The 27,554-nt window shown below is 37.4% G+C and overlaps 1 protein-coding gene across 1 annotated transcript in view; it reads right to left on the reverse strand.

Moving 5' to 3' along the window:
• Positions 1-27,554, reverse strand: part of LOC101846499 (3-hydroxy-3-methylglutaryl-coenzyme A reductase) — a 36,179-nt gene continuing 8,625 nt past the window's right edge. The window contains exons 3-21 of the mRNA XM_005096510.3: positions 26,441-26,552; positions 25,203-25,290; positions 23,656-23,846; positions 19,959-20,065; positions 19,200-19,322; positions 17,864-18,018; positions 16,074-16,291; positions 15,177-15,481; positions 14,514-14,629; positions 14,173-14,251; positions 13,507-13,665; positions 13,033-13,118; positions 12,386-12,457; positions 11,342-11,447; positions 10,834-10,940; positions 9,137-9,341; positions 8,642-8,800; positions 5,948-6,102; positions 1-5,360 (exon numbers count right to left, since the gene is read on the reverse strand). Of these exons, the coding sequence (XP_005096567.1) occupies positions 5,309-5,360; positions 5,948-6,102; positions 8,642-8,800; positions 9,137-9,341; positions 10,834-10,940; positions 11,342-11,447; positions 12,386-12,457; positions 13,033-13,118; positions 13,507-13,665; positions 14,173-14,251; positions 14,514-14,629; positions 15,177-15,481; positions 16,074-16,291; positions 17,864-18,018; positions 19,200-19,322; positions 19,959-20,065; positions 23,656-23,846; positions 25,203-25,290; positions 26,441-26,552 (2,595 nt within the window). The 3' untranslated portion in view covers positions 1-5,308. The remainder of the gene's footprint in view (positions 5,361-5,947; positions 6,103-8,641; positions 8,801-9,136; positions 9,342-10,833; positions 10,941-11,341; positions 11,448-12,385; positions 12,458-13,032; positions 13,119-13,506; positions 13,666-14,172; positions 14,252-14,513; positions 14,630-15,176; positions 15,482-16,073; positions 16,292-17,863; positions 18,019-19,199; positions 19,323-19,958; positions 20,066-23,655; positions 23,847-25,202; positions 25,291-26,440; positions 26,553-27,554) is intronic.

Consider the following 27,554-nt stretch of genomic DNA (forward strand, 5'->3'; position numbering starts at 1 on the left):
TCAATTAGTGAAATTGACTTTAATTACTAACACTCTCAAAGTTCCAAGATCAAAACAACAATAGAGAAAGGGAAAAATCAAATAATAATAATAACTCCACAAGTTGTTTCTGCAGAAAGTTCCTATCAATTTAAACATATCGTCAGTGTTAGGGTTAGCCACATATATTGCTACTTACTATTGGCACTGCAAGGACATGAAAGATTCAACTGATTAAAATTGTGGCTCAAAAACAAAAAACGTTACTCTCAAATTGAAAACAGATAAAGCAGGCAACCCCATAAGAGCCTGAAAAAGGGATGAACCTTAATTAGTTTCAATCTACTGAGAAACAGAAAAGATGGCTGATGAGATCATCCCCTATCAAAGAAATAATAGGACAAGGCCTGTCGGATGCAGGAGAAAGCTAAGCTGAACAGAAACTACAGATGGTATCAAAATCCACTGTGACTAGTCCTTGGCATTACATCTGCTATCACTCACGGTAATCAGAGCTCGAGGGTGCCTCAAGTCAATTTACCTTCAATAATGACAAAACATGAGTATCTTCTTTCAAAAAAACCTAAAACTTTAAATTATACTAAGCACCCACACATCAACTTCAGTTTGGCAACAACAAAAAAACAACCAAAAACAAAAAACGGCCCCTGAAATTTTCAAAGCATTACATCTGCCCTCAGCTATTAAAAAAGTATTAAAAATGATGGCGACAGGACCAGTTAAAGAGTGACAGAGGGATAGGTACATAGGTATATAGACAGATAGAAACAGGTAGGAGAAACCTCTCTGCTTGGTTTCCCAACCACAAACAGTTAAAGCAGCTGCATTAAACAGTATTCTAGAGTACAGAGGAAAGACTGTTAAGAATCTTTGGTAGAATTGCTAAAATGGGCAGGAAAATGAATTTAAAATAAAAAGGAATACAAAAGGATAAAGTAGGCAACACATATTCTATGACAAGAAAAAAAATTGACAGAGAAGCCCAGAGTAGATGCCCATAATATCAGAATACACTCAGAATTCAGAACAAAGAAAATCTGTGGTTGGTTCCGTAGCAAGACAGCCCCCATCAGGTCAGAAAATATCAAAAAGACATCACTTCATTTTTTTAAATCAAACTCAGAAGCAGGAATCAAAGGGGCTGCATTTTTGTTTTGTGCTTTCTTGTGTCCATCACAAACGCTTACTACAAGTGGCAATACTGACTTTACAAAGGGGCTTCTCATTTCAAAACCCATAATTAACACACGGAGATTAACAAAACAGAATTAGGTACTATAATAATATTTGAAGCTGGCTCAAAAAGAAATTGACAAGAAGCTCTTGGTATTTTCTTACACCAAAAATCAAGATTAAGGAGATTGACAAGTAGAATATCGGAAAATGTTAGTTCTTTATGTTCTTTTATAACTACCCTAAAACAAAAATTTTCAAAACAATTTAAATCTCATCACAGTCAACTCAAAGAACAGAAATATGTGAACAAGCACTTCTCCTTCATTGGTCGGTGTCACCAAAAACAGTTCACATACTGCCCAATATATGGTGCTTTTGCACTGACTCACCGAAAACTGCAGCCAAGCAATGGCCGGTGTATGTCAGCTCACTGCTAGTTCACAACACAAGGACAAATTAACAAATTACACAGAACGTAGACTAAGTTTGGGGACAGATTTTCCAAGACCCCACATATTTGAAACCTTTGAAAAGTTATCATCAAAATCAAAAAATGACGAAAGAGGAATAAGATCGAGAATTTTTTTTGGTTTTTATGTAGGTGTTTTTATGCCCATATCAACACAAAACCAGCCAATTAGTGTTGTCCTGTTTATTTTGTTTATTTTTTAAATCTTATTTCCAAATAATTTCTTCTTTAATTCCTCAAAAACAAGTTTTCAAGAGAAAGCCAAATGAGGGCACTGCTACTTTTTCAGAAAGCTCAAATGGCTACCTCACATAACATAGGTAAATAAATTATCAAAACCAATATGTCATGTGTAATTAGCACTGACATTCAATAACTCAGAAGTCAACTACTGAGAAGTAGCTTAAGACCATCTGATTAGAACCATAAATATACTGACTGAAATGAACATTTTGATATGTTCCAACACCGGATAAACCAACAAGGGTGTCACACAAATCTTCAAACCATTTACAACTTTCTGTTTCTTTACTGTCGATATTTCCCATTCATTATCAAATTTTCTTACATGTCTTGTGGTCAATAACTGTGGCGTAGGGCACACTGTAGTCTAGAAACTTCCTTAAAATCACTTCATACACCGTTACTGATTGCTGCTACCAAATCTTCGCAACTCAATCATGGCATGAAGACTTATAGTAATGCCTTATCAGTCATGCCACACAGACTGGCAATCTAACCTTCCCATTATGGTTTGAAGACTGACAAACACGTCTTCTCATCCTGCCTGCCTTTGGAAAAGACAGACAATCATTCATTCCAATCATGGCTTGAAGATAAATAACCATACACAGTCACAAAATGGGAGATGGATAAGGTGTGCACGTTTACACAACGGTAGCACAGCTGTCAAGACTGTGAACAGATCATTGCTGTATCAAAAACGGTAATCATGATGTACAAAAACATGGCACTGGCCAAACTTATTAGAAATGATTCTAAATAAGCGAAGTTGAAATAAATATAGAGACATTTGAGATAAAATTAAAGGTGAGTGAAAGCACTCAGCTTGCTTTTCAGTTCTGTCCCAGTGATAGGACATAACATCATTCCAGCAAGACTTTTGAGCAAAAAGCAACAGTAATTTTGCTGTAACTCATTTAATTTCATTGAATCTTAACTTGCACAAATTTTTTACTTAAAGTAAGTGATGAAAAAAGCAAAAACTTGAGAAGAGTAATAAAATAAATATGAAATACTTCAAGTAAGTATGCTATTGACATATCACTTTTAAAAGTGAATTACAAACAACCAAAATAAATTCAAGTCCACCCACTTACTTTAGTTTTTTTCCTCATTTCTCACAAAAGGATTTTCCTGTTTAATATTTTCAAGACCTTATTACACACACAAAAAAATGGACATGTAACAGTATTCAATACAGCACAAAATCGACCATACAGTTAATACGACCTTTCTTTTTTAGGATGAACGAAAACATGCCTAAAACATAAGGTCGGAAAATGAACAATCTCGGAAATAAAAGTTACTTTGCCACTAGTTTGTCCGTAGAGAGAGTATATATATATATCTTCCAATTCAAACGTGAGCACTTAAAATCAGCATACACAAGCATGTGCTCAGGTAGAAGTTGCTCTTCAAAGTAACTCTATTTATAATTTTTCATGTCTAAACAGCAATAAACTGCATAGCTGATTTCTCAGTTCATTAATTTTCTTTTGATAAGTCTAGCCATCTCTTTAATGTATTGATTTTCTCTGTAACAATCAGGCATATTTTAAGGACATTAAATAAAAAACCGGCTAGCTCAAGCGTAACCAAACCAAATGTAAGTACTCCAGCTCATCTTCGCAAGTCACACAAAAGTATGTAAAGAGACAAAAGAAATTAAACGACTTATTTCATTCATGGAAATAAACCCCAGAAGCAGGAAACAAAAAAAACAACAAAAAAAAAAAAAAGAAGAAATTTATAAAACCATGATATAGAAACACTGACATCATACCAATGCAACCAAAAATTTCAAAGAGTAACACATAACAAAATTATATATATATAGTAAAGTATCACATACATCATAAGTACACAAATTAAAAGAGTGAAGCTGGACAGAAACAAGGAAATGTCATTACACTGAATATGGAGACTAGACGTGTACACACAAGAAAGCCAATCCACTGACATCGGTCTTTCATCCAACACACACACAAAAAAAGTTCCAAGAGACCATGTCCTTGTCAGACAGACTGCGTGTATTTCATAGATCACAGAACTGAAAGCACACAACACTTCCAGCTATGGCATCATTATCAGGTTTGGGCAGTGGCCCAGCTCTGCAATAAGATCTTTAGAATGATATAAAGATCTATAAATACATACACCTGCGGCATGGAAAACGCTATAATTTCTTTCCACTTTCCACCATGATTACAAAACCTAGGCTAACTTTACATCACAAAATTGTTCCCTCATAGAAACCACATTTCTAAAGAAAGTACTCATCAAAGATGGCACAGCACAGAGCTGGCACAAAAGTCTCATAGTCTTCTTCCTCACCAGCTTTCACTAGGTCAGGAAAACAGCCTAAAAACCCAAAATCTAAAGCTTTGTTACCAATATTTTGAAGGTACCCATGCGGGAGATAGAAGTCAACAGTCGTGACATGACACTGGAACTTTCAGGTAGATAGGCCAAGCTATTACTATTAGCTGTTACCCTCTACATCAGAGTAAGAACTTCTTGATTAAGGAGACAGAAATTGATAATTTCAAGAGCACAAACTATGCCGCACGGACAATTCAAAACGGGCATGGTCCCATATTACATTAGATAAAACACTCCATTAAAATTATAATGCTTCACAATAATACTCAGAGTAAGTTAAAACAGACAACCAAGCTCATTTCGGTGATTCAAACTTTTCACATATCTGTACTTCATACATATAAGAAACTAAACTGCTATTACATGGGACTCAAGGCAGAAGCTCTGTGGTTGTTTCTAACCCGCAATGGCCCTGTATAGCCAGCTTTATACAATTAAGGTGTCTATAGTTCTATACAATTAGGACATTTGGAGCCATAAAACTGGGATGCATATAATTCTACCCCACAAACGCAAGCTAAAGGACTACAGCTACCCCATGACAATGTCAAAAAGACAGAACAGGTTACCCCAGATTTTGAAAACCACAGCCTATTGCATGCACTAGAAGCATTTATCACCAACATGAAAGTATACAGGTAGCTGACAAAAAGCAACATCAAAGTGGAGACCATTCCCTTCTCAATGATGGATGTGAAACCCAAGAGAGGGAAGGCAGAAAGCTTACAAAGAGCACAGCTAACACAGTGTTTATCAAAGTAGAAAACCTAGACACCACTACAAATGTCACTTGGTGGATCCTAACATCTCCCGTTTCTTATCTGCGACACTTTGCACATGTGTTAATAAAGGTCATATCCGATTCTGTTTCCATCGGCATATGCATGCAGGCGTTGCAGTTCCCAAATGTTCAGATTTAATACCAGATCAAGCCAGATAATAAAGATAAGGATTCCAAATCCAAACAATAAGAAGATTTCCGTATTACGGTAGTGCTTTATCTGGACACATGACGGGAACTGTTGCTGCATGATGCATTTAGGGAGTATCAGCTGGTTTTGCAGCACCTGGGCTCATATTCAGAGTTGATCTGAAAACAGAAGAAAAAAAAACAGTTCGTAACCATTTAATAAATAAAAAATCATATTTCATCAAATTTGTTACCTCAGACAGATACAGTTGAATTGCCTAAGACAGCCATCCAATCTCTAAGTGGTTGTCTTAGACAGGTGACTTCCTGGACAGTGTGATTATAATACAGAAAAACACAAGGGAGGAAGTGGTCATTTGTACAGCTGGCTGTTAAAGCATGTTCGACGATATTTTAATGCTTCCCAATTTACTTCACATTTAAGTCTATTTCCCCCAAAACAAAAACATAATCAAAGAAGTACATCATAAAAAAATTATCATTAAGTGCAGGGATAAAACAAGACAGGAACCCTCCAACCACCCATATTGTTGAATCCTCACTAACTGTGAGTTAGCATGACCACAACCTCATTTAGCCAGGAACACATTAGGAAAAAAGTAACACAGAACAGAGCAGGAACAGATCCCACCACCACACCTTCTCCAACCTCGTATTGCATACAGACGTTAGTCATTCTTGGCAACTTTTGAGATACGTCTGTAAGCAATACTGCCCGCGAACACATGAAACAAATAATTCCCCACCTGTTGTGCTTGAGATGAGATTTGACCAAGTGGCCCGCAGCCAGGGCAGACATGAGTGAGAGTTCTCCGGCCATCACGGTAGCGCAGATGATGGATGCCAGACGGCGGGCGTTATCCCCGGGGTTCTCTGCATTGGAGCCTTTCACACCCAGCATCTGTGGAGTCAGGATGATTTTGTTTGAGTTTTTTTCCTCCGTAGAGTATTACTGTACTTGCAACAAAATAAGGACAGACAAGTGCCGAAAGATTAGAGGTGTTAGAAGAGAGTTAATTTTAGTTTGGTTTTAGTAGAGATTTTACGTCGCTCTCAACTGCATAAGGTCATATGAGCGCCAGAAGATTAGAAGTGTTACAAGAGAGTAACAAACACAAAAAAGAAGGAGAACAGATAAGGGCAATAGATGTTTGATAGGAAAGAAGGAGCAAACCACACCAGAGCACCTGTCAACCACCCATTGTTTGAGTTTAGATAAGTACATTGACACAATAATGGCATGGTCATTAAGCGCAGGGAAACAGATGGAGGGGCAGAAAAGAAGTAGGACCTATCACTGGTGCCCTCCAACGACCTGTGAGGCAAAATGAGTATACTACATGAACCAGCATGGAGTTTGAATGTGACAAGCACAGCATACACGGCTGAATTTTCCTAGCAAAGTCAAAAGCTTTCTAACATCAAATCTGACTAAAATGGTCAATAAAATATATTCTACTTCCCTGCACCCTGTGTGGAAATTTAAGTTAGTTGGTAGAGGTTTTACAGCGCTCGCAACTGCATATGGTCATATGAGCGCCAAGGGGTGGATGTCAACAGAGAAGTCTTTACAGAGAATCAGGCTTACTCTGCTCACCTCTCTAGCTTCAACAGCACTAAGTCTGCTCTGACTATCAAGGCACCCCGGAAATAGTGGGTCACAAGAGTATGACAAACATACAAAGGAAGTAGAGGAAAAATGACGATAGTCAGGATGAGGAAAGAAAAGGCAGCAGTTCCCTGTTGCAGTTCAGGCACAGTTATGAGCATGACATTGTTAAATCAGCCCATTTACAATTCTACTGAGCATAAGAACAAGTTAATGTCCCCCCTTTGGGAATGGCCTAAAGACACTTCAGTCAGTGGCACCGTCGGGGGGGATTTAAGTTAGAATGGCACTCATACTTAAACACCTATATACACAGATTAACATACAAAAAATACTTTGGAAGTATTCAAATACCTTGAAAGTGTGTTCACCCAAGACAGAAGGATAGACAGAGAAAGAAACAATGAAAAAGGTCAGTGCCATGATTTACAAACTAGCAATATTTCTATTACTTTCCCATCTTAACATTACAAGAGAAACAAAACGCCAATTTAGACTCTTACCAACACTGTGCTACCAAGCCCAAACGTGGACAATAAACAAAAATCACAAAATTAATACCTATGAATATGATGCCTAAGCAAAACTTTGAACATCACAAGAAGAGACAGGGTGAGGAGTGAGATTGCCAGAGAACAAGTTGGCTCAATTCCCTGCTTGCAATACATAAATAAACAGTGAATGAAATGATTTGGACGTCTGTCAAGACTATCACCAGACAGTGCAGCAGCGAAAGCATTCATCTAGAGATCAGATGAAACATCTAGAGATCAGATGAAAATAGAGGAAGAGGCAGACCTAGGAAAAGATGGAAAGAGGGGGTCATAGAAACTTTAGTCAAGAACGACATAACTATGCAACAGAAATATACAAGAGAAAGAAATTTGTTAGGAAAAAGTAAAAAGTAAAAGTACCAAATACACAACATCATCGAGTCACTAATGCTCAACTGTGGGAGAGAACAAGCCAAAGGCCAATAAAGGAAGACAAACAGGTGAAGAAATGGAAATGGATTGGACACACCCTGAGGAGACCCCCGTCAAGCATCATCAGGCAGGCTTTAACGTGGAACCCACAAGGAAAACGAAAGAAGGGAAGACCAAAGATGACATGGAGGCGAGCGGTACAAGCTGAAATTGAAAAAACGGGGACATCAAGGAAACTGATAGAAAAGGATGCTCAGGACAGGCTTCGCTGGAGTAATGCTGTTGATGGCCTGTGCTCCACTGGGAGTTCAAAAGGGCAAGAGAAGAGACACAACATCATACCAACATAATTTTACAAACACCCATTGCTGGTTGCCACTGTGTAGGGTTCTTTTTTTTTTTCATCTAGGATTACCATGTCTTGCTCAAGGACACACCCCAGTGACCACTCACCAAAACACTGCATCACCAATTTAAGCTTGACATTACTATAACTGAGCTCACTAACCACTCAGCCACTGGAGCTTTATATCACTTGTGACTAGGGTTTGACTTATTTGACTTAAGAGTAAGGAGAAGCACATTGACACAATAAGCCATTTAGTCCATGGAAACAGACACACGGACAGAAAACACAAGAAGAAAAAAAGAAGAAGAAGCAAGACCTAACAGAGGCACCCTCCACCCACACATTCAAAAAGTATCACACATCAAAACATAGTAAAGAACGAAACAAATTGGAAAAAGAGTTCCCACAAATATCAACTGCTGTTCGTCGAGGCAAGGGTGAAATAAAAATCAATATGCACCAAAACCGTGAGCCATTGCAAGAAAAAAATAAGTTCTAACCGCAAGTTGTGTAGTAGTCTATAACAAATGAATAAAGGATCCTTTATAATACTTACGTTGAGACAGGCTGCTTGAGGAGGAAGAATGGTTCCGCCCCCGACTGTGCCCACCTCAATGGAAGGCATGGTGCAGGAGATGTGCAGATCGTCATTAAAAGGACCGGAGGGTTCCATCAACAAGATGCAGTTTGAGCTGGAAATGTTCTGTGCTGGGTCCTGTAGGAACAGAAACAAGCATGGACTCACATATCACATAGAAGGGCTATGCTCAGGTCACTTACAGATTCTTGGCACTTTTGTCAAGGGAAAAACACATTTTACGAAAGTTGAAGAAAACATTATTTTCATCAAACTTCACTTCTCTTTTCAACCAATATAACACTGGGTGCTTCTTTTTAATTGATATCACACTAGAAGAAGCCGTGTGTTTTAAAATTCAACCAGTTGAGCCAATAAAACAGACAAATTTTCCATGCTCGGATATATTTGTTTTTGAATATATAATGAAACAAAGGCACAACAGACAACAAAAGCAAGTAATGAAGTCCTTACCTGGCCTGCAGCAATGTAAATGGCTGTGACAATGTTGGAGGCATGGGCATTAAACCCTCCGATGCTGCCAGCCATCGCAGACCCAACCAGATTTTTACTGACATTCAGCTCCACCAAAGCTGCCACAGTAGTTTTCAATGTGTTCTTCACCACAGTCGACTTCACAATGGCCTCACACACTACAGACTTGCCTCTGCCCTCGATCCTAGAGAAAAGAAGACAAAGTTCTTTCATTCAAAAGAGCCAAGGCTTTGGAGAAACAATCATTTAGATTAAACCAAAGAGAAGTACACTGACCTAATAATCATTTTGAGCAGCCAAAAGCAAAAAGACAGACAGAAGCAAAAGAGGGAAAGTAAAGAAGTAGGCACCAGTAAACCTGACACCCCCCCCCCCCCCTTCCCATTTGTATGAGAAAATGTGGTCTGTTGATTTACATGTAACTGTAATTTTCAAATTCAAATCCTTCCGTTATCTTATTCTGCTTTAGTCAGTGGGATATCTAATAAAGGGTAAAATAAATTTGATTCTTAAAATCTGCAGCAGCTGAACATGATTTATTGGATTGAACCTTTGTTTGAATAGATGAGAAGCACACAGACATAAAAAAGGCCATTATGTATTCGAACAAATGTAAAGACAGACAAAAACCAACAACAGTGCTTTCAACAGGTAAACCAAAAAGGTAAGAGCAATTCAATGACGGGGATCTGGGGGCTAGGGACAGCATCACATTTGGGGTTCAAGAGGTGAAGGCCCCTGACTGAAAAAATTGAAATTTTTCAGCTTTTAGGGGGGCTGAAAATACCATTTGGGAGTCTATTTGAAGAAGTTTTGTCTTGTTTTATCTGATTCTTCATCTAATACCCTTCCTGCCAATGTTTAAAAAATGTCCCCCTTTCCGATGCCACTATTTTTCAATGTGTCATTGTACCTTTTAGTAATCAACAAAAAGTAAATCAGTCAACTGGCTTAGACATTCATAACATGGCCATGGATTCCCTAGGGTGCCAAGGACATGGGTTACAGTCCAGTAGAGTATAAATGTAACATAAACAAAGGCGTGATGATTTTCTTGCAATCTCTGGTTCTGACCCCCAACAGTACGAGAATACTGATGGTAACTCTGTGGTCTAGGCCTATATTTAAGGATAGGAGTAGGGATATTGGTACGGGGTATTGATAAGGTTAGGGTAGTAATCATCACTTGGGTCAAAACCAGATTATCCAGATTTTTCTGATCAAAACACAGAATTTCCAGGACCTGTAAAGATTTGACAATAGACAGACAGAATGAGTCAATGAAAGAAAGGAGGAAGTGGCACAAAAATATTGCTATTATGATAGCCAAATTTTTGCCAATTTGCAAGTGGAAATGTATTGTCAACCAACAGCCGATGGGACAAAGACTTGAGTGTGCTGAAATGTGCAATCTGACAAGTTTCTTACGACTCAATGCCGACAGTTACTGTAAATATCCAAACTTCACCAAGTAAAAGGGGCAAGTAAGGAATCTTTACTAAGGAATACCAAAAGGCCAACGCTTTCATAACTTTTTTTACAGATGGATTTGATTGAGGCAGCAATGGAACTTTAATAAAGAACTGATTTCCATAAAAAAATACAGAAGATTGGAAGCACGCCAACAAATATGACAAAACTCAAATGTAACAACTTAGGTTTTGAGATATCCTTACCAGTTAATAGCTGCTGGCTTCTTGTCTGTACAGTAGTTTCCACTCAGACTGATGATTTCCATGTCGGGAAACTTTTCAGTCAGAAAATTCAAAGCTTTCTCAGAGCCCTGGGAGAAATGGAAAGCATAAGATTGCAATACTCTACACTATGCAAACCGAAATTTCAAAGTATACTGATACCGGGAAAACTTGTGCAGTAATAGAACTGTCATCAATGCAACTGCAGCTTATGCTTGCCACATCAATACAGATAATTATTTCTTTGGAAGCCAAGGGAAGGGAAAAAACACCAAAATACACATGTAATTATCAAACTTGACAAAGCATTTCAGCGGCAGCTATTGAATCCTGCTATATATTTGTCCAGAAAAGAATTCCACCGACATTAAACTTCAGAGTAGAATATCATAAAGCTATTTTACTGCACCCAAATTCACAACTGAATCTATTGAGGATTCAAAAATACCATGAACTTCCCACTTACAAAAGTGTTCTCAACAATCCTCACCTTAGACAACATGTTCATGCCCATGGCATCTCCTGTAATTGACACAAACCGAATGTACAAGCTTCGCCCCGCTTGGCCAATGTGGACTTTCTTCAGTCTAGCAAATCTGGGAGGGAAAATAAACAAAGCTATATAAAAGGAAACAACACCCCCAAACAAGACTTGCTCTTCGAGCCAGAGCTTTAACAGAGAGCATTATTTGATAAATGAGTCACAACACAGTGGAATCAGGAGCTTTCAATTTTGGGGCATATGGAGTTATTGGCATCACTTTAAAGCCTGTTCTTTTGTCTTGCTTTTGATGAAAACAATGCTCATTTATTTTTAATAGAAGTCAAGATATTTGCAATTGAAGGAGGGGGGAGGAGCACCAGGTGTCAGAGGCAAAACTTGCGAGAAAATGGCCGTCAAAGAGTTAAGCCTTTGATCAACCTTTTTCAGTAAAATCCACACAGAATGTTTTGAAATGGGCATAACACGGGTTGGGCAAAAGAAAAAAGTTTTTTTTTAAAGTGCCCATCGCCCAGAAAAATGTCTTTTTATTTCATTATTTTGACAACCGCCTTATATCATCACCATGCCTCATCAAATTACTGCAAAAACATAATAAAAGTTCAACAACCAGGGAGAATCATGAATGTTTAAGTACAAACTTATTTCTTCTCTACTCAGTAGAAGAATTGGATTCTTCATGAGAACTAAACTGACCATATTAATCAGAACCGTTTATTCAAAACATTTTCACAAATCCCAACATTCACAGGACTGATGTGACTTGTCAAGAGTAAAACTGAAATTTCAAATAAACTGGGAACTTGGACCTTAACCTAATCGCAAACAATCAGTGCAGATGAATATAATCTAAAGCTAAAATACATATCAAAGAGACAAGACAGCCTTTTTTCTCTTAAACTTAAACTAGTTAACATTCTCAGAGGTGAACCAAACTTAACAACTGACAGAACAGATTAGTCCAGACCAACTGTTTCACATTTTGATAGAAATATTAACTACAGCAGCTGCTCTCAAATTCATTGAGCTTACCTGCTTGTGGTATCAAAGCATTCTTTGACCAGATCAAAGTTGTCTGGAGTCTCCAGCCACTTTTTAATTTCACTGTAAACATGTAATACAAATAATGTCAGCTCATTATGTATACATTCAACTCTACAGAGAAGGTCATGATCTGAACCATTACAAAACTACAATCAGAATAATATGTACACAAAATGTGGCCTTACTCTGAACTATTAATAATTCTAATAAGAATAATATGTACACAAAATGTGGCCTTACTCTGAACTATTATTAATTCTAATAAGAATAATATGTACACAAAATGTGGCCTTACTCTGAACTATTATTAATTCTAATAAGAATAATATGTACACAAAATGTAAAACAAAACGTATCATTTTCTCAGCCAATATCAAAAACAGGAAAAACGAACAAATATCTACCAGAAGAAAAAATTTACAGCCTTGGAAAAAACTGCCATCTTCTGCCAAAATCTGACAACACATCCATTCAAAGGCACAGAAAATATCTATGCAGAAAAAAATAACCAATCAGTACTTTGTTTTGTTCACCAACATCCCTGCCTGAAAGAAGTGAGAAGTGTTATTCGGAAAAAAATGATGTAAAAATAAAAAACTATCTTTACATTTACATAATAACACCACAAAACAAACCTTGCTCTGACTGCCGTTGGGAATCGGACCACAGGACCTCGCGTCATTCCATCATTTGTGATACTGCTAGAAACTCCACCACTTTGCTGCAAACAAAATATGGCATCCCATTAAACTTTGCAGACTTTTGTGACGTGGATATAATATATATGCAATGTGAACGAACAGCATTCACAGTCAACAATGAATCAAAATACATTAACGGAATATAAAGTTGCTGACTCAACCATTGCAATTAAAGCCTACTCAAGAGTCGAAGTGGTCCATAATAAAAACCCTTGATGCGAATTTTTTTTTAAACAAAAAAAAGAAGGGATTTGATCTCATAGACTAGGTGAAACTGAGAGAATGTCATCTTTCTCACTATTCATTCATACCATATTTATTTCCATAATGAAAGATTTTTTTCTCAGCTCTAAGAGAAAGTATACTTCCCTCCTATACCAGATGTGATTCCCTCATGAAATTCCTTACCTCTAAAGCTCTGCAACCTCTGTTTGTACTAGCAACCAAACACCCCTCTGTGGTTGCCATGGGAACTTGGTACGACACTCCGTCCAAAAGCAAAGGTCCAGCAACTCCAACTGGAACGGGCATGTAACCAATCACGTTCTCACAGCAAGCACCTTCAACCTGGGAATAAACGAATTGACAAATTATTACAATATGAGCTAAACACATCAGTAAGTGCAGATCTTCAATTTTCTAAACTCTCTACATGAATAGGGAAGTAAAAGATTAAAACTTTTTTTAAAAAATGAAACCAACACTTGAAATCAAGGGGAAAAAACCTAATCAACAACAAAAAATAGCAAATAAAACAAGCACTAACGAGAAACAAGCAGAATGCACAAAGATAGTGTAAGAGAGTTAACAATTCCACATTTTGCTTTATTCATTACAATTCAGCAAAAAGAAGAACTTGCTGAGGAGACAGTTTCAGAGTACTGATTACTTCATAAGATCTTGTTAGGGTTGCCAATTTTTGAGTGAAGATGCACAAAAACACTCAACTGAACCTGGGGCAACAAAACAACAACAGTAGTAACAAAGAGACAGCACAAAGCATTTCACTCGTTGAAATCTGACATTTTCTGTACTTTGTACCATTGAGCAAGACCATAGACATGTTCCACTTACATATTTGTAATCATAGTGCATGAAGGGCAGTGTGTCCAGGGCATTTTTCACCTGCAACTGCTTAGACAGCATCTGTCTCCTGTAGTATCAAAGAAAACAAAAATTAAGTATGAATACAAAACAACAACAAAAAACATTCTTAATTATGGGTCAGGAATGACAACTGTGACAGTGCTTAAATGATAAACAAATTGTTTATTTTATAACAGGAAAGCGGCAGACAACCATCTAAGCCATAATGAAATGTTAAATGCACACATGAAATCAATCAGCCACAGGAAACAAAACGATTTCTAAAAAAGGACCTAACTTTTAATTCACAAATGGGAAGCAGGGCCTACCTGATAGCAACACCTCTGATGTGGTTGGCAAGCATACTCTCCAGCTTGTAAGAAGGGATGTGACGAGATGCAACCAGCATCTGTACTTCCTCGTCTGTCAGTGCTTCTGGACCAGCCTGGAATAAGACAAAATAATATAATGGTCTTTATATTGTCATGAAAACCAGCGACATGCACCAAGTTTTCTTGACCAAATGAACATGTTCCAATACAATTTCCCTGCATTTGTTTTGAGCAGGAAAAAATCACTAGTTACTATTAACTGTGAGGACAAAAGCAAAACTCAGTCTTTCTTGGACAGCAGATATATACCATTTTTAACTCAAAGGACTGAACATTTCATCTTATCAATTGTGAAAAAGCATGATTAAGTTCTAGAATCAAAAAAGTTTTCAATTTCCTAAGAGTCCAAAAGAATCACAACTGTCACAAAGGAGGCAGAATAAAGCAAAGTCCCACAATTTTAAAGGTGGAAAAACATTTTAAAAACCAGCCCCCTTTTCAGACCAATTTTTTTTTAACCAAAAAAATCCCCATTAACTACAAATGCAACTGCTTTGTGAGCAAGATGCGATGCATGTGTGTACGTATACTTGTGTGCGTGTGTGCACCTAAAATTTGAAAACGCCAGAGTAAGAACAAAAATTAATGCTAGTCACTTACATCTGAGTTGAGAATAGAGACACATTCCTCAAGCGGTCTGGGTGGCTGTTCGGAAAATGCGGGCGAGTACTCCATCTCTGACTCGGTTTGGGGCACGAGGGCCCCTGCAGCCCCTGCAGTCCCTGCCTCAGTCACGTCGTCTGTCTGGGTCTCCATGTTGTGAGTCTTGACCTTCTGTACGCTCCCGTTGCTCTTGTTCTCTTCATCGCTGCTGCTACTGTTCTCATCTTCTTGGTTGCCCAGGAAGAACGATGCAGGCTTAAAGTCAGGAGAAGGAGTCGGCGCTTTATGGCTGATGCCATTAGCTGAAAAATGTGTTTTTGGAGCTATATAAGTTGGACATAAAAAGAAGAAGCACTTTGGTGTGATAACCATCAATGAGAATTAGAAAAATCAAGCCACAGAACCAGAAACAACATAAGGACAGTGTGGACAGAATGTTCTCAAGGCTCCTTTCAACCACCTGTTTTTAGAGCTTGTCTTTATTTTTATCTAAAAAAAAAGAGTTTTTGTTTGTTCAAGACAGACATTAGTGAGATGAGTATATAGGAATATTCAGACCATTGACATTATATAACAATCAAATACATTATTAGAATGTCTAAAGATAGAAAAAGTTTTGGGACTCGAAAGTGCCTCCTACAGCTGGCACAGCTGCGAGGACAAGACTAGTAAGGACCAGAAGACCATGCGCATCTATAAAAGGAACCAGACCCAAAAACCACTTCAGTATCAGCTTTGCTACTCTCATACATTCTTCCATCCCATTTGAGCAAACCATTACTTTCAAAATGATTCATAACTATACCTACTGGTACTATGACTGCGCCAAAACAATAATCTCATTATAATACAATGACACAAAGACTGCAACAGAATAAGCAACATAGCACTCACAGGTAACCTCCATTTTTTCTTCGGCAGGCATCTTCAAGACAGGCTGGATCTTTTTCTCTGATATACCGTTTGGTAGATTCCGGTTCTCTTTGTCGTTCTGAGCTTTCAGCAGTTCTTGAACCTCTTTATCCACTTTGTCGTCAAAGAGAACGTACTTGAGGGTCAGGGCAACAGCTAATGCCAAAGTCAGACCATAGTCCAACTTAGCAGTGAGGAACCTGTTTTTAATCCGTAAGTACATGTTTATTAACCACAGACCTTAAGATGCTAACAACATAGAAAAAAAGCACTTTTAAGTGTTGACAAATTGTTGACAATTTTAGACGGATCATTGCAATATCTAACATTACTAACATGCTTATAAAGTAAAAGTGTTAATTTCATGGAAATAGATAGGCCCTTGTTGGGAAAGTTCAGCGCACAGTTGCCTGTTGACATTTAATAAAACTTTTAATCGGCAAGTGTCTCCTCTCCACAATAATAAACCTTCAAATTCTGGAGGGTATGCCCAGCTGAACATACACTAGTTCAGTGATCTGGAGATAGTCCTCGCAGGAGAACACATCAAAAGCAAACACGTTAATATGTTAATATGGGAGACATAAAATCAAATTATCATTAGTAACATTAGTCATGCATAACCTGAATCATTTACATAGACATAACCATTTCTTTTAGATACATAACGGTATAAATCAGTACTGGGTTTTTCACTACCCTCTAAAAATAAAACGTGTTTCAACCCATTCATATCGTATCTGCACTTTCCCGAAATATTTGGTACACTAAAAAAACCTTTCCTCACACAAAGTAGAGATGTTTAATTCTAATACACTTGAAAAGGAACAAGGGTAAGGGCTGTCATTGATTTATAATAACTTAAGGCACCCATGATTTTATTAATTTCCTATGAAATTATCGACTTTCTCATAACCAGGTTTTTTAAAACCCTTTTGAACATTGCTGAAATAGCTTCTTCTGTGTATTTTTAAAGAAAAACTTTATGAATAGTGTGAAAAGAAACCCCATAAAATTAACCACCAAAAAGCACAGAGAGTTTCTTAAAATGCATTTTTCTCAATTTTTTTTTTGAAAGACTCTTCATCACTAGAATCCTAAAATCTCAGCCACTATCTCTGCAGAAAATCCACAAATATACGAAGATTTGGCCGTTACAGGTACCTCACTAGTTATTTATTTAAAATTGTAGTTAAAGTTTGAGATTTTGAAATTGATTTTATGCTCGAAATTTGGACCAAAAAAGGCACCTTACATTAAAGTCTAACAAATTTCGAAACATTGAAAGCATATTCAAAATAACTAGCCAGGTACCTACACTATCTACTTGATATCTAAACAAAATATTAACAATATGCTTTTCACATTTTAAGGATTTTTTATGTTATATCATTTCAATATGGGCGTTGGTGTGACAAACATATTGGGATTGAAACTTTTTAAAACTTGATTTAATTTCTTGGAGAGTACTGAATATCTTGGGAAAGTTTTTATTCAAAATACTTCTTTTTTTTTAAAACGTTTCCTGGACACAAATATATGAGAGAGAATGTAAAAAAACAACTAAGTAAAACGAAGTGATAGTAATCCAAAGTTCACCAGTGAGAACGCAAAACCTGGCTTAATTTTGTACACACATTTTGATCAACTGTGAAGACTGCATTTTCAATACATGCTTGTTTGACCAATTTTTAAAAAAAGATAAAAATGAAAAAAAAAAAAGCCAAAACACTGCCAATTAGATAAAGGAAAAGGAAAAAGTTTTGTTCTACCTTGCAACATAGAACTGCCACAGAGGGATTTCTGGCTGAATCCTGTGGTCCTCAATGTTCTCCAAAGAACCTGCACTTTGACCACCAGGACTGACTGGCACGCTGTTTTCTGCGATGAAGCGGCTGTGAGCGTGGACAAGAACAAGTCCTGCTGACTGTGCGTTGTAAGAAAAAAAATTAAACAAATATTATGCGTTGAGCTAAGCAACACTTTGAACGGTGTGGGATAAACATGCATAAATTAGACAGGCACTGCGAAGTTAGGAAGGTTAGTTGTATAACTTTGTACATCATGGAATTCAAAGGCAATTCGGCATTTTATACTTTTTTTTATCTTGTCAATTTTTTTTTCAGTGACAAAATATGCCAACAAGATAAAGATTATCCTCCTGTTAAACAAGAGCATCCTAGATACACAAAACAAAAACTACAGAAAAAAATAATTATGCTCTGACTGCCAAACTAATCAATAAATTTTAAGTGCCTTTACATTTGCAGAGTTCAGCAGAACATGAAACAGATATGTTATGATATTCATTGATCTGCATAAATTAAAAACACCATCTGGTGTATATGACAGGATGGCTGTGCTAATTCAACCAATTAGTAATACCATAATAGGACATTAAGGAACGCCTGAGTGGAAATAGATGCCATATTGATGACCATTAACTAGACATAAGGTCAACAGAAGAAGAAAATATATCCACTACAAATGGTCGAGCAGCAAGCTGATTTTAGCTAAAAGAAAAAGAATGGAAATCACCAAAAGTAAAATAATATAAAGTTAATGAGAATTCTTGATACATATTGAGGCAAAATAAAACTAGACCATGTCATTGAAATAATTTATAGACTTCCAAGAAAAGATCAGTTGGATCAGATAATGGAGAGGCATAATCTGATCAAAGAAAGAAAACACTTAACCTGTTCCATTGTGATAAGATCCATTTGAAATTTCGGCAAAGCATCCTAACATTTTAATTCCTTTCAGCAATAACCCTAATAATGACTACTAGAAATACAGTTCAGGTATTAATAACAAATTCTGACTACACAAAAAGGCAGCACATATTTATAAACATGTATCTACAAATAACAGTCGTTATACTTTACCATTTCATAAGAAACACAGCATTCTGATATGTTCCCACCCACGATAACGGTGGTCAAAGCCTAAAGCCTGTTGCATAACTCATGGGTGTACAGTGAGCAACGTGTCAACCGCAGGACTACTTCATTCATCTCAAAAACCTACATAATATATTCCTGGGTATTGCGCAAACCCCAACACAGATAATGCGATACAGTATTAATTGATCTCTCCCTTGCTCACCATGATGATTTTCACCCTCTGTGTAACAGGATTGGATTTCTTCACTTCTTCTTCCTTCTGTAATACTTTGGCGAGCTGTTGCAATTGCATCAGAGGCTTGCCCTGGTTGCGATCACGTGACACCTGAAAAATGTATTAACATCTACCTTTACTCACAATACAAATAACACAGTGACATCAGCATCAATACAAAAATATCTCACGTCTTTAACTTTAGGACAGTAACTTTCAATTTTAAAAGGCATGATCAGAAAGGAAAAGTCAGTACAAAACATTCGCTGAATTATCAATCACTTTTCAGAATGTTGCCATTAATTAAAAATAGCTGAAAGCAAGAAAACTTTAATCAAAAGTACAGTCAAACCTGTCTAAGATAGCCACACATTGCCAAGGAGAAAAGAGGTAACCTCAAACAATTGATCCTCTTGGAGAGTCATAATTTTTTTTTATGCATGGGGATGGTGAGTGTGTGTGTGTGTGTGTGTGTGTGTGTGTGTGTGTGTGTGTGTGTGTGTGTGTGTGTGTGTGTGTGTGTGTCTGTGTGTGTGTGTGTGCGTGTGCGTTTCTTTTGTGGGTGTGTGGTGGGGGGGATTGACGGTGGGAAGTGGTCGCTTGTACAGTTGTACGGGTGATTGTCTTGTGTTAGTGCAGATTCAACAGTAAAGCCAGTTTGGTTAAATAATTTTCATGTCCCCTGAAGTTTATAGATATGGGAAAAGAACAAAATTCATAGACCAACTAGAATTTCAGAACTCTTACCTCAAGAATTAGGGACAGGCAGGCGGGATAAAAAGTCATAAATGCTAAGTAATTGGCAATGACAGAGAGGCAGCCGAAGCAGCACATCGTCTCCAGCTGTCTCACTCCTGAAACAACAATGGAAAGAAATATATGGATTACTATACAGCATACTACAAGTTGAGCATAAGTGGCAGAGTTCGTTGGTTGTGGTAGTTAAGTTTTAGTAGAGGTTTTTCGATGCTCGCAACTGCATAAGGTCATATGAGCACCAAGGGGTGGATGTCAGAGAAGTCTTTACAGGGAATCAGGCTTACTCTGTTCACTTCTCTAGCTTCAACAGCACAAAGTCTGCTTCGACTATCAAGGTACCCCCGGAAAGAGCGAGTCAAAAGAGTGAGACAAACATACAAAAGAAGTAGAGGAAAATGACGATAGTAAGGAATAGGAAAGAAAAAGCAGCAGTTCCATGTTGCTGTTCGGGCACAGTTGTGAGCATGACATTGTTGAATCAGCCCATTTACCATTCTACTGTGCATAAGAACAAGTTAATGTCTCCCCTTTGGGAATGGCCTAAAGACACTTCAGTCAGTGGCACCGCCGCGGGTCGAGTTCGTTGTGGTAAGACTAAGAGTCTTGCAGCACTTGCAACACAATCAGGTCATAAAAGGGCTGAAGATTAGAAGTATTATTATAGAGAGTAACAAACAGAAAGGGAGGAATGTTTAGGAAGATATATACTTGATACGAAAGAAGGAGCAAACCACACCAGAGCACCCACCTACCACCTACTAAAGCAAGTAGCAACAGTGAGCTGACAATACACTTTTGCCTGCTTAACTCTTTGCAACTGCCATGGCCTTCACCGGCCTCATCAAGAAAGGAGTGAACCATGTAAAAACAGCTCTGCTGGAATAGCACTAAAGTAGCTTTTACAGGTCTGACTCACTGTATCTATAGGAGATTTTTACATCACTATCCTGCATATATTTTAGCTTCTTGACAAACAATCACTTTACAGATAGTTATCGAAGCAATTAAGGAGGGGTTCTGCAATATAGGGCAGAGTCTAATTGCAGCAAGGGGTCAGAACAAAACTAAAACTCTACAGCCCTGGGTCAGCGCGCAGTCACACCACACCAAAACCAATATTCAGCTGGGAATGTTCACAACTGTTCGGCACATCATATCGAAAATATTGTCACTTAAAAAGTACCACAAATCAAAGAATAGAATCTCTAACCCGCTTTTTTCTTCTCATTTGCTGTCATACTCAATGCTGTTTTCAAATTCAAGCAGTTCTCATTCACCTCTATATAGCTTTCATACTACTGTATTCAAGTTGTTTGTTAAATAGCAGCATAAATGAAGGTAAGGGACTTATATTGCAATCATCAAATTTTCTTCAATTTCAAAATGTGATCAGTTCCAAACGGTAACCCTACCAATAAGCCTTTTTTTAACAATCTCAGTCCAGTGACTTTTGACAGCTGCTTACATTTTGCCTCTCTTGAAAAGTAGTATTTTAATTCGAAGGAAATAACTTTTTTTTTGTAAACAGTATGCTGCTCACATTGAGTTTTGTTTGCAACTTTCTCAGCTTTGAAAATAACTATACTGCTGACTAGCAAATATCCCATATTCATTTCATTGACATTAAATTTTAATAATTTTGAAGAACAAGGCCAGAAAAATACAGCCCAGGAAATTGCTTTCATAACAATTGTCTTTATTATATAGGACAGTCAGTAACATAATTAAATGTACAATCCAATGTGTTTACAATAATTACGTAATGAATGTAACATTAGGACTCAGGACTTTCAAGTTCCAAACGCAGAAATAAGTAAGTCCTAGGCAAAACTCATGTTGTGGCTCCTCCTCTCACTTTATTTGAAAGATTTGTTCAACAGTTTTAAAAATTGAAAGATTTGTTCAACAATTTTCACAATAATATGTGGTATCACAAACGTAACAACAGGCTACACCAATGACTGGTGCAGGAGTTAAGCTCTTAACCTTTTATGCAAGGCGTCAGTTCTTTTCCAGGTGTCAGTTCTTTTCCAAAGTGGGAAGGACAATTTTCAACATTTTTAAGAATGTCTCCGGCTTTCAGCCGGAACAAATTTCCAGACCTGCCACTCTATGAAATCTCAAAATCATGATCTCAGGAGGGGGGGGGAAAATCAGGATTTGGTGAAAAAAATGGGGATCAAGAGCAAATCACCAAGGTGACAGCCACGCTGACTTGCAAATTTTCCAGGGGTGTCATAAACATATGCCCTTTGCGTGTGTTTGTTTTTGTTTGTGTGCATGTGTGTGTGCTTTTATGTGTGTGCGTGCGTGTGAGTGTGTGCGTGCGTGTGAGTGTGTGCTTGCGTGTGAGTGTGTGTGCGTGTGCGTTATCACTATATCTTTTAAAATCCTCAAGCATCACATCAAGCATTCCTAGTCAATGTCTAACACCCCCCCCCCCACCCCCCTCAACACTAATAAGTCCCAAAAGATACTTCAACCAGTGTGCATGAATTTAAGTTGGCCCCGTCAACAGACGGCCCCGGACACACGCGGAACTAACACGCCAAAGTCATGTCACGTGATGCGAACATGCGATTGAAACAGTTTTACCATTGCAGGTCGGGTCAGGTGGATTGCCTGACTCGTCGCCTGGAAACACGCATTTTTTTTTTAGGCGATGAGTCGGGCACAATCGGCTTGTGCCACGACATCCTCTTAGTGCCCTCAATCTGGCTAGCAAACCGACCCAGCCTGACCCGACTCCCAATGGGCACCCAAACACTCTGGGCGAACGACAGTCGTTCTAGGCTAACAACAACGACCGACCGACCAAATGTACCAACAAATCTCTTATCCCTCATATGTGTTCAGACCAAAGCGACGACAACGGCCGATTGTTAGTTTAGTCAGCGCTGTTAGTTGTGTAAGGGTTATAATGACTGTCGCACATCCGAGTGTTTGGTGTGAACGTGCAGTTACTAGACCTCGGATGAGCCTTGTTATGTAAGTAACAGGAGAACTACGAATATTATCAATTATTTGTATGTCGCAATTGTAACAGTTATCAGGCCATCATCGGAGAATTCTGAGTGCGAGCAGAGATCAAACACAACTTGGGGGATGGCTGTTTGGCAGGTGCTCTGGTGTGGTTTGCTTCTTCTTTCCTATCAAACATCCATCGTCTTTATTTCCCCTCCTTCTTTTTTGTGTTTGTTACTCTCTTGTAACACCTCTAATCTTAGGCACTTATATGACCTTATTGTGTTGCAAGTGCCGTGAAACACTTACTAAAACTATAACAACTTGGCAGCGAGTCAACTACTAAACCTGGCATCGATATTTCTGAAAATAATGCTCCGAGTTACTACTGACAAAAAGTTCAAAGGATAGAGAAGAAGGCAGAGTAAGTTTTTAGAAAAATCTGGTGCAACAGCAGACTGGAACAAAAAATCGGGATGCTTGAGATTTGGGGGGGTGGGGAAATCGGGATATAAAGACTAAATCGGGATGAGTGGCAGGTCTGTATTTCACACAAGCCCATGGCAGCCTGCCATTCAAATGTAAATTGGGTAGATGGGGGTGCAAAATATTTACAAAAAACAACATTCCTTAAACTGCTGTCACAAAGCACAAGAAATAAAAACAAATCAACATCAATTTTCACAATAACAGACCCAGCCACAAAAAACTGACAACCTACCTGAGAGGGTGCCAACTCCAATAGCAAGAGTTTCAACGATGGCATCTAATGTGAGAGCTGGTCCTATAATAGCCATTCCTCTCCCTATGTTCTTTTGTAGTTCATCTTGACTGACAGCTGTAAGTGACAGGCGGGCCAGGGCACTAGCCTTTGACAGGTCAATCAGCAACAGGAAGAAAGGGAGCGCTTCGCTGGAAGTACAAGAAAAAAAAACTTAGGAGATGTAGACTTGGGAACATTACTAACAAAGGCAATCCACAGAAAAGACACATGGAAAATTCACTGCTCTGGTGATTTACTAAGACGTCAGAAAAATTTACTGGTCTGGTGATATAATATTAGAAAAAAAATTTTGGATCAATTTTGACAGGAAATTGTAAGACTTGACGAATCTGTTTTGATTGGATTGTTTTGCATGGAAGATTACATTAAAAAATGTTTAAAAGTTACCACTCTGGTTCAGAATTTTGTAAATACTCAGAAAATTATTGAAATTTGAGCCTGAACAACAAGCTCTCCTGCAGAGCTAAAGTACCCGTTTTCAATGCATCATTGGTACCATCACAATCTCAACCATTCATTTCATCTACATGCCATTCACACCTCTTTACAGAGGCTTTTAGTAAGAAATTGGGTTTTTTTTAACGTTTATAGAGGACAACAAAATACATTGCATTTGGATAGTCATATATCATGGATTTGAAAAAGCAGTTCTCATTCAAAAACTAAGAAAAGTATGGCACTGTGCAATAATCTGTAAGCACATCATCCCAACAAGCACACAAAGCTTCACAAGAAAAGACCAACACCCCTTCTGAAACTTAATGTTTCCAGTCCCATATCCTAACTGTAGTTTCCAGTGTTTATGCATCTTTTACTGCATTTGCAAAAAATTGTAGCTTCTAAACTTAAACAAAAGAAATTATCCATTTATAAGATTAAAAGCTATATCTTGTAACAACTGGCTTCTCTATAATTAAAAAATAATGAGAAAAGAAAGTGACAAAAAACTGTTAAGAAAAAAGCCTAATATGCGTTCTCATTCATTATTTGTAGTTCAGGACCAGTTTCCATAATTAATTTACAAATCACTGCTTGGAAATCATCATGGTCATAAGACAAATGACCTCTCTTTAATCAGGTTTCTTGTTATTGGTATAATAGTAAACATGTCTGTTACCTACAACAAATCCTCAATATAGCAGGATTTGGCTTTTAGTACAAAATATCCACTTTTGCTCCACTCAAATGTTTAACTTCAGTACGCACTATTTTACACTTTAAACTTTTCTTGCAATTGTTATCATGGCGAAATGCATTATCCTCAAACAATTGTCAAAGACAAATATTACAATCAAATAAACCAGAAGAATAGAAGTGAGATTACATTCCCCTTGCAGGTTATTTTCAAAGGCAGTAGAAAAATTCAGCTATTTTCTGCAATATCAGCATGTTAGCATTGAGATTTTTTAAAAAGGAAACTCTAATATTTCCAATCTTTGAAAATTCACATTTATTAAATGTAGTATGAACCTCTTCAAACTTACTTGAGCCCATCCAAATTAAATCCAATTAGATTGGCAAAGGCAATACTGAAGATGAAACTTGAAAATATTGTGAAAACTCCAGCTAAACCTGTAGAAACAAACAAAAACAAAAATTAAAATGTTAAAATTCAGAATTAGTCCAAGATAAACCCCGAAATATTTTTCAACTTCATTCAACGGGCTTGTTCAAGATCTTTAAATTTAAAAGAAACACCAGTGGATTCATTTTAGTAAACTTTAGAACTTATTTATGTGCCTCCCACAACTATCATGAATAAATAAAAGGAAAATGACTCAGAATGTTTATTTGACCACGCAATTATCTTCATTTAATTTATTCTATTGATTATTCAGACACTATCACATTTCAGCAAATCTAAAGACCTGTATACTTCACTTGTTTACAGTCTCCATAAATTATGAGTAATAATTACTGTAATAGTGTTGTGACTCAGTGGAGCAGAGGAAGATAATAGAAATAATACTAGATTTGACATTAACTTATTCAATTACAACCAGAAGATAAAAATGACACAACCAAACAATTAACCTTTTTTTACAATCTTCAAAAAACGTCTAGCACTAACTTCAGCAGATACCAAAGTGATCACAGTGTTATACTTATCACACAAAGGGGAATACATTGCGAAGAAAGAAACCATGTGAATTTTTTTCCTTGGAACAAGACAGATGACCATCATCCTCAACAGTAATTAACTCCTCTCCGCCAAAACGACAACGACACAGCCCGTGTCGTTTTCGTTTATCCCCATTCGCCAGAATGACACAGCGTGTTGTTTCCATTTCCCTCAAACACATTTCCATCCAGACCTCTCAATCCATGTTTACAGGTCAAGTTAAAAATAGACATGATGACCCTTCCCTTCTTTGTGAGAATTCACAACTTTGAAGACATATTTTTCAAATGGTAACGCATTGTATCACCGACAATTTTAGACTTCGTGGGAGTCATTTTTACAGATCAGCAGATTTAAATCTGGCAGTTCAGGAAAATCCATGAAATCATTTCTAGTTGATAAGAGTTAATAGATAAGAAAAAAAAATTACTTGAGTCAGAGTAAAATAAAGCAGCACAAAAAAAAGGGAAGCCCCCCCCCCCCCCCCCCCCCAATGTTTCTATGAACTTGAACTTCTTGTTTACACGTGTATAAATTTTCACAAAACTGGGCAAATACAATAAAATGAAATATAAGTACATGGTTCTCTAATAATCTTACCCAATAAATACTTTGATCCCAGTTTCCTCAAGTTTCTAAACTGCAGGTAAATGTAAATGATGGCGAGACATCGAGTCAGTGACAAAATAATCATGTCTGAGCTTTTCAACTCCTGAAAATAAAATGAAAATATGACACAAATAAGTTCATAGGGACAAAAAAGGTAACATCTTATGTACAAGTTATAGTATTAGTTATTAATACAATTTTAGCTCATAAGCTTTTTAATAAAGTTGAAGACTTACATTAAGGAAAGTAATACAAAATTCACATAATCACTATATTGTCGGCATGTGGTGCATTTGTCATCATCATTGCCTTTTTCACCCTGGGTCAGGGTATAGGCCATAAACAAATGCTCTCCACCTTTCCCTATCCTGGGCTAGCCTTCTGATGTTATTCCATGTCTTCCCACTTTTCTGTACATCAATTTCTGTGACTCTTCTCCCCGTTCCACATGGTCTTCCCCTTGATTGTCTACCCTGTGGGTTCCAATCCAAAACTTTCCTTGTTATGCGGCTGCCTGACTTCCTGAGAGTATGTCCAATCCATCAAATGTGGTGAGCCACAAATTTTTACATTTTTTAAAACTGCAGTGTCTTAATCTGTGGTATTTGTTACATATACATTCCTTAACACTTTGCCGCCTCATCTCGCCGATTAGTGATGTTTACCTCCCAGTTTCTTTGGATTTTCCCTAAAATGCCTTTGCCTTTGATGGCAAGGGTTTTTACTATATGAGCCTTGTGATGGCAAAGTGTTCAGAAATGTTTTGTCATAACTAAAATTCTTAATGTTGAAAAATAGAAAGAAAAGATACATAAAATGTAGAGACAGTTGTAAGAAAAATGCAGTAGCTTTTGGGTTTTTTTAATAAATCCCTTCTCAACAATTTTGCTCTTTGGGCATAATACATTTGAACTGCTTGCAATAATTCAAAATATCAATGTGGCTGAATTCAAAGAACAACGTATAAAGCAATGAAAAAAAGAAAATCTCAGAATTCATTTTCTTTTTTTTTAAAGAAAAAATTATATCAATCTGACAATTTCATCAGCAGTTCTTACATTTTTAATATCAATCCTTGGCAGTATTGTCATCAGAACTTTTCATC

Source organism: Aplysia californica, unplaced genomic scaffold (assembly GCF_000002075.1).
Source record: "Aplysia californica isolate F4 #8 unplaced genomic scaffold, AplCal3.0 scaffold00130, whole genome shotgun sequence".
In the NCBI taxonomy this organism is placed as follows: Eukaryota; Metazoa; Mollusca; class Gastropoda; order Aplysiida; family Aplysiidae; genus Aplysia; species Aplysia californica.